Below are 7717 nucleotides of genomic sequence, written 5' to 3'. Positions count from 1 at the left end.
CTACTGCTTCTCACGGCGCTAGCACACGCTTGGAGTGGAAAAAACGGCATGGCACCGCGATCCGGTCCCTATACTTATGACACTGTTCAGGATTGGGCAAAACAATAGTTATTTGTGTAACAAGTGCGGGAAGTTGAGAATTGGACACGAGTGCGGAGTGGACGCACGAGCCGAAGGCGAGTGCGATCACCCGCACTCGTGTCCAATTCTCAACCCGCACGTGTTACACACCCTATTTTATATTACAAAGTGCGTGGAAAGTGGCCTATTGCGCGCGCGTCATTTGTGCGACGGATGGCCGATTCCGCACGTGCGAGAGATTTCTCACTCAAGGCCGTGCGGGAATAAGATATTATGCAACACGTGCATGGAAAGTGCCCCATTACGCACGCTACGCGTGCGTGATAGACCACTTTCCAGGCACTTGCAACATAAAATAGGGAGTGTAAGCCGTGTGTAAAGATGAAAATTTCCGGGTGCGGTTACCGCACTCGCCTTCGGCTCGTGCGTAAACTCCACACCCAGGAATTTTCATCTTATAGCGTTTTCGATTGAAGCGGATTTGATCGACCCGAGGTCGATTAAACTCGTTTCCATGTGAACATATGTTCAACCTGAAATATGTTTGAATCTGGTTCAGGTTCTGGTTATAAAGCATTAAAAAGTGACGTCCCGTTTAACCACAACTACAAAAGGTAAAAACTTGAGAAATTAAATAACATTATATAATATAATAAATTAAGTTTGATTTGCAATTAATATTTTTTATGTGATATAAAATTAATAGCTTTATTTATATCTTTAGGCATCATCTATGAATCGACAACGTTTAGTACTAATTCTTACAGAGTTTATATTTTCTGAGGATAGTTCTGATAATGAAGATATGGAAATAATAGCAAAAGTAATAAACAGTATACCAAGAAAAATACCTCGCATACCAACATTTTTACAAGTAATTGAACTATATAATGATAAAGAAGTTAGTATGAACATAACCTTATACATACTTATTGAAAATAAAAAGTATATAGAAAATTTTATACAAAAATATGTTTTGATTACAGTTTAAATCTCGTTTTCGTATTTCACGTGAAACGTGTGATTTTCTTGTTGATTTATTCGAACAAAGTGAATATTATTCTTTGGAGGGCGAAAGAAAAGGAGGTTATAAATCAAAAACAGCTTTAGAACATATTCTGTGTTTTTTATGGTACATTCAAATATATATTGTACCTATATTATTTATTCATACCATGAATTAATGAGAAATAAGTTTTAAATTTGTATAATTGCTTACATTAATTTTTATTTATTTTTAGGTTTGCAGGTAACAAGTGTGTTATACGTAGTGTTGCAGATCTATTTGATATGAGTTTATCTACTACACATCTAATAATTATTAGAGTAATAAATTTTTTATGTGATATTGCACCATCAATAATTAAGTTTCCTCAAACGGCTGAAGAAAGAGAGACAAATGCCATACAATTTAAAGAGGTATAATAAAATATTTCTTAATATACTTTAATAAAAATTATATATCTCATGATAATAAATAAATTTAAATATAAAATACATGAACAAAACATACAAAATAAATAATTTTGATTTTAATATTGAGAATTATTTCAATAATATTATAAATTAATATATAAAATTATAGATTTAATTAATTAGAATTATAAGAATTTACAATTTTTATCAATTATATTTCTAGATATGTCACATCCCTGGTATTGTTGGGTGCATTGATGGATCATATATATCTATCCGAACACCTAGTCATAAAATTAGATCTACATATGTTAATCGACATGATGAGACAGCTATAACATTGCAAGGAATATGTGATGCTCAAAATAGGTTTATAGATGTTTTTACTGGAATTTCCAGTAAAATACATGATGCTCGCGTTTATAGCATGTCATTTATTCGAGAAAAAGTGTGTCAAATGGGAGAAGATTATCACATAATTGGTGATGCTGCATACCCACTGTCCACAAATTTAATAACACCATATAAAGATTATGGTATTCTAAATGAAACGGAGAGAACATTTAATTATTCATTTTGCAAAGCTAGGGTTAAAATTGAGAATACGTTTGGTATTTTAAAAGGTAGATTTAGACAATTAATGCACTTAGAAATGTGGTCCGTTTTAAAAATGTCTAAATTTATAATGGCATGTTGTGTTTTACACAATTTGTGTATTGTTAATAATGATAATTTAGAATTTTTAGAATATGTGGAAATACATGATACTGAACCAAATGAATATATATTATATCCATTACAACAAAGAGAGGCTGGTAAACAAAAAAGAGATCGATTAGCTACAAAACTTATGGAAGACATTACTTTACATAGGGTACATAGGGACACGTAATATTAATTTAATTAAAATTATATTAAGATAATATTAATTACGTTTTTTTTTTCAAAAGTTGATTTTATTTCAAAACAGTTTTTTAATTTATAAACTTTGTGTACATATTTTATTGAGTTGATAAAATAAACGAAATGTAGTAATACATAACATAATTAGTACACAACATATTAATGTAGTAGTATGTAATTAACGCAACAAAATCACTTTGTAACTTAATATTGCTTTGTAACTCAGTATTTTTTTTAAAATAATATATATGAAGTTATTCTAATATCCTATTCATTATTCTATCTTATTTATTATTCCAATATCTTAAATCTTTAACCTTATTCAGAACTTGAATCTTTTGCTGATTTTTCCAATAAAGATATTAATAAATAACATATTTCTTTATGATGTCGATCTTAATTTATAAACTTTGTGTACATATTTTATTGAGTTGATAAAATAAACGAAATATAGTATACATAACATAATTAGTACACAACATAATAATGTAGTAGTATGTAATTAACGCAACAAAATCACTTTGTAACTTAATATTGCTTTGTAACTCAGTCTATCTTATTTATTATTCCAATATCTTAAATCTTTAACCTTATTCAAACTTGAATCTTTTGCTGATTTTCCCAATAAAGATATTAATAAATTACATATTTCTTTATGACGTCGATCGTAATTTATAAACTTTGTGTACATATTTTATTGAGTTGATAAAATAAAATAACATAATTAGTACACAACATAATTAACGCAACAAAATCACTTTGTAACTTAATATTGCTTTGTAACTCAGTCTATCTTATTTATTATTCCAATATCTTAAATCTTTAACCTTATTCAGAACTTGTATCTTTTGCTGATTTTCCCAATAAAGATATTAATAAATCACATTTTTCTTTATGACGTCGATCTCTGTTTTCTTCGGCAGTGGTTGCTATTTCTCGCAGAACATTCTCCAGTGATTGATTAGATTTTACTTTCTTTTTTGGTTTATCAGATTCAAATTTTTCATCACTATCATTACTTATATCATATGTCTCAATATTCTTATTGCTAAACTCTATTTTTCTTTTATTTATTTTTGTTTGATTGACGCCAACTAAAACTTCAGGTTTCAAACTATCATCTATATTTTTAATTTCTTCAAACTCACTGCCATAAGGTACTTCGGTAGGAGCATGTCCGGAAACTTTATTACCAGATAATGCATTTTTATGCTGCCTACTAACATTTTTATATCTGTTAGAACATTGTGGTCCAGTAACGCTTATGTTAAATTGTTGATACAAGTCTTTACTTATTTGTTCAAATATAGCGGCTTTATTTTTAAAAGCTCGAAATGGACCAATTTGTGGAAAATATAGACAGTATTGATCGAGTAAATACTTTGTTTCTTTTTCATTCCATTTATGTGTCTGATTGATAATGATGTAACTATTTTCATTTTCTTTGTCGCATTGAATATTACAGGTTTCTCTATTCTGTGTACCTAAGAAAAAAATATCATATAACTATTTTATTATAATAAAATTTAATAAAAATTAACTAAAAAATTTATATACTTATAATAAGGAAATTGACTAATACAAAGATTAATTAATAAAATATTAATTAATAAATTTACCTGATGATGATGCCGAGTCATCAAATACATTAAACATAAGACCTATTGATTCCAAATAAGTTGTGGATATAAATTTCATTTCAGTTTCACCTAAAACAAAAACAGATGTTTAGTTTATAATACTACAATTTTTAATTATTGCGAGATATAATGTTGTTATATATATTACATTTGCAATTATCTTACTCTAACCTTTATCATTTCTAATTTCACATAAAATGCCTTCATTATTTTGAATTGTTTTATTATTATCATAGATAATCCTTTTTACTAACATGGTTCAATATCTGTAAAAAAAAACATTTTATTATTAATATATATTTACATACAACATTTACATCAGAAAAGCATATCTAACCTAAAGCATATCTAATCTAACCTAATTTTCTTTTCCCAATACAATAACATAAATACTTCTTCAAATATTCTTTAAAATATTTTATCGTACAGAATATTAAATTTTGAACTTACATGACACTTCCTGGATAATATAATATTATTTTCCTGGATATTGTAATATTTATTTTCGATTATAGCGGATTGTTTATGGGTCGAACATGGGTTCATATTTCGATGAATCCCTAGTAACCCGAGGCAGAACGTGTGACGTCATTAATCGATCTCGGGTCGATCAAATCCGCTTCAATCGAAAACGCTATTACCTCACTTGTTACACAAGTAACTATTCCCGCACGGGTTCGAGTGGGGAATTTCTCGCGTGGGGAATTGGCCATTTGTCGCACAGATGGCGCGCGCGTAATGGGCCACTTTCCACGCACGTGTGATATAAACAAGATAGCAAAACCCACTATTGAAATATCATATTTTTGGAGAAAAACTAACTTCTGACATGTTTTCTTCAATCAAAATAACATATTATCAACCTTGGTGACGTGTGTGACCCATGGTGCCGCAGCATTGGGTGTCCCATGGTGCAGGAATCCTATAGCGAAGGCTGAACTTCCTCGACGTCGGTAATGTCAATATTTCTAATCCTGTTTTCTATGTTATATATCTATATCTGTCCTTGTCTAACGAGAGGCATCTGTCTTTGTTCGATTGCTACGCCATCTCTCGCTACACGCAATACTGCTTATCCTATCAACCTGAATGTGCTTTGAGACCGGCGTTATTTTTCTGACTACGAATTTAACGAATAATGCCGACACCTGGCGCGGCCTGGGTCAGTGGCTGCCAGGGCTCTAAGTTTTGACGAAATTACCTTAATTAATTGGGCGCCAGTTAGTTTTATGAGAACTAACAAACTCATATCCCGTATCTAATTCTCCTTAATATTCGGTAATCGGCTAGCGATTTCAAGCTTTAATCATGAGATAACACAAGGGGAGTTCCGTCGGGAGACCCAAGGAATATTGTGGAAGTCAAAAGAAATCAGAGAGATAATCAAACGATATATGAGTGTATTGAAATAATTTGACTTACGTTACAATTACGCCGCTATTCGTCACAAAACGGCCCACACAACTCGTTCACAATCATTAGACGTACGCTGTCTACAAAAGTATATTAACCAATTCATATCGTCGAATCTACTCGTAACAATGATTCTTAACCGGCAAACAACTGATCGTTATACATTATCGGATTACATTATAATTTACGCAGGACTGATCCCGCCGAAGGTCGACGGAAGAGTCGCCGAGATCTCTCGGTCGTTCCGCTACCACGCGCCCACCCCCTTCGATCCTACCAATCGTTGCGGATCGATATATTTCGTCACATGCGGCTACGATATTGGCTCTCCGTCTCGACGGTTTACAGGGTTCGGCGCTCGTGCCGCGCGGGCAACAGAGAATGTACAGTCGGTATTTCATAAATTTTGTCGGATCGATTGTTACATCGAGCATCGATGTCGAGGGAAAGGATTTAAACATCGAGTGTCGATGTCGAGGAAAGGGTTTTAATTTTCCTGTCACAGCTTTTGCTTAATAAAACTTCATTTTACAAAATCTTTTTTTCTAGACGTTGAATCTTAGTTTTATTTACACAATATTGTTCCTACATGTTGTCTCTAATACCTCGCCAGGCCTATTCTGTAACTCGTTAACGTTGGATAACGACGGTGTCGCTATCGTTAAGGAAGCGTATCGACACTATAACGAAATGTCGGTAATCTATTCTGTATCGATATCCGTCGCTAGCAAAAGTTACAGAATATAGCTTTATCGTTAACGTGTCACTTATAGTGCAAGCGCCGGTAACGTAACCGAACAATAGCGAAACGAGTTATAAGGGTATGTAACCAATCAAATTCTCTTCTCGCTAGTCCTTTTCCATAAGGTAAGAAAGTTGATGGTTGATGTTGATGATTGCTAAACATTGTAAACTTAACGAGAACACAATATGACAGAGTAAGTATTTTCATAAAGAAAACGTACTGTTATTATTTATGCATAACTAAATTATCATGATCAAGGCTGCGTTCCGATATTCACTGCGAGTACTAAAAATCTATAGTTCACGTCACGTGTATTATGCTATAGATTTTCAGTAGCCGTAGTGAATATTGGAACGCAGCCCAAATTATGGAAATCTGTCAATGTATGTACATAATTCATATATAAAATTCTTTATTTACAGTTTTAAAACTATGCAAATATTAATCATAAGAAGGTTAGGGGATTGAGATGGTTATATTTTAACATTTTAAAGTAATGTAATAATGGACCACAAATGTAGTTTGTAAACTAATGATAAACAAATATATTTAATATAATCGACTTAACTGACAAGTAATTGGCAATTGAATACAGCCAATTAGGTAGCAGTTTGTAATTAAAAATTATTTATATTACATCAACGGGGGGGGGGGGACCAAAATCTTTGGTTGGAAATGTCTTTCTTGACAGTGAAGTCGATTATAATAAATATATTAATGTAATAATGCTTCTTTCAGACAATCAAAAAGGCAAGGGCGTGCCACGCAAAGGCAAATTGAAGCAATGGTAGCATATTTTGAGCGGAATCCACATGTTGCCTCAGGAAAATTTACCACACTACATGGTAATGAAAATTTGAGAGGTAGCTGGGAGGAGTTAGCTCAAGATCTAAATATGTTGTCAAACAAGAGAAAAGGAAAAGATGTAAAGTCCTGGAAGACTGTAAGTATGTGATATATTGATAGCATTTTTATATTTGAATAGTAATAAAGTTTTTTTATAGACATGGAGAGATTTGAAATCAAAAGTTTCTGAGAAAATACAAAAACTAAGAAAAGAAAGAAGAATGACAGGAAATAATCCAATAAATATTAAATTATCTGAATTAGATAAACGAGTACTAGGAATTATAGGAAAAGACTATGTCGAAGGATTGTGCAATGTACCTGACAGTTTTCCTGAAGAGTGTACTGTAAGTGAACTAAGATAAAAACATGCACTGCACCGAGGAGATTTTAGATTAGGGAAATGCTAATATTATCTTGTTTTGTTTTTGTCATGTGACAAAGGTTTTGAATATGTTAATTTGTCTTTGGATAGAAAAGCTTCGTAGAGAAGTCTATAAAAATAGTCAATTAAATCTTTGTCATATGAAAACAGAACGTTACAATTATAATGGATATGGTTGTTCATATTATATAAATATTTATGTTTAGACAAAACATGAATATATATATATATATATATATATACATATGTATGTACACACGCACGTACATAAACATATTTTATGCTTTT

General features: G+C 31.6%; 3 protein-coding genes across 8 annotated transcripts; 2 read left to right on the top strand and 1 right to left on the bottom strand.

The window, feature by feature from the left end:
* The first annotated feature begins 544 nt into the window (after positions 1-544).
* LOC139822110 (putative nuclease HARBI1) lies at positions 545-2999 on the top strand. 2 transcript variants are annotated; one of them, XM_071793676.1, is made up of 5 exons: positions 545-695; positions 806-955; positions 1068-1213; positions 1323-1500; positions 1721-2999. In XM_071793676.1, the coding sequence occupies exons 2-5, from the start codon at positions 815-817 to the stop codon at positions 2387-2389; spliced, it is 1134 nt and encodes a 377-aa protein (XP_071649777.1). In that variant the 5' UTR covers positions 545-695; positions 806-814; the 3' UTR covers positions 2390-2999. The 2 variants fall into 2 exon arrangements, with proteins under 2 accessions (XP_071649777.1, XP_071649776.1); XM_071793675.1 differs by having other exon boundaries at positions 546-695; positions 806-982.
* Positions 3000-3012: 13 nt separating this feature from the next.
* Positions 3013-5597, bottom strand: LOC139822112 (uncharacterized). Of its 2 annotated transcripts, none has more exons than XM_071793678.1 (4): positions 5463-5597; positions 4212-4306; positions 4020-4109; positions 3013-3884 (listed from the first exon to the last, which is right to left on the bottom strand). In XM_071793678.1, the coding sequence occupies exons 2-4, from the start codon at positions 4294-4296 to the stop codon at positions 3229-3231; spliced, it is 831 nt and encodes a 276-aa protein (XP_071649779.1). In that variant the 5' UTR covers positions 4297-4306; positions 5463-5597; the 3' UTR covers positions 3013-3228. The 2 variants fall into 2 exon arrangements, with proteins under 2 accessions (XP_071649779.1, XP_071649778.1); XM_071793677.1 differs by lacking the exon at positions 5463-5597 and adding an exon at positions 4491-4928.
* A 506-nt stretch (positions 5598-6103) lies between these two features.
* Positions 6104-7504, top strand: LOC139822113 (uncharacterized). Of its 4 annotated transcripts, XM_071793679.1 has the most exons (4): positions 6104-6391; positions 6621-6653; positions 6937-7141; positions 7203-7504. In XM_071793679.1, the coding sequence occupies exons 1-4, from the start codon at positions 6384-6386 to the stop codon at positions 7407-7409; spliced, it is 453 nt and encodes a 150-aa protein (XP_071649780.1). In that variant the 5' UTR covers positions 6104-6383; the 3' UTR covers positions 7410-7504. The 4 variants fall into 4 exon arrangements, 1 of the variants encoding a protein (XP_071649780.1); XR_011734449.1 differs by lacking the exon at positions 6621-6653 and having other exon boundaries at positions 7203-7495; XR_011734448.1 differs by lacking the exon at positions 6621-6653 and having other exon boundaries at positions 6300-6581; positions 7203-7486.
* The last annotated feature ends 213 nt before the right edge of the window (positions 7505-7717 follow it).

This window comes from Temnothorax longispinosus, chromosome 11 (assembly GCF_030848805.1).
Source record: "Temnothorax longispinosus isolate EJ_2023e chromosome 11, Tlon_JGU_v1, whole genome shotgun sequence".
NCBI classification, from domain to species: domain Eukaryota; kingdom Metazoa; phylum Arthropoda; class Insecta; order Hymenoptera; family Formicidae; genus Temnothorax; species Temnothorax longispinosus.
The sequence above is the reverse complement of the archived record's forward strand: the minus strand, read 5'-3'. Positions and strand labels throughout refer to the sequence as shown.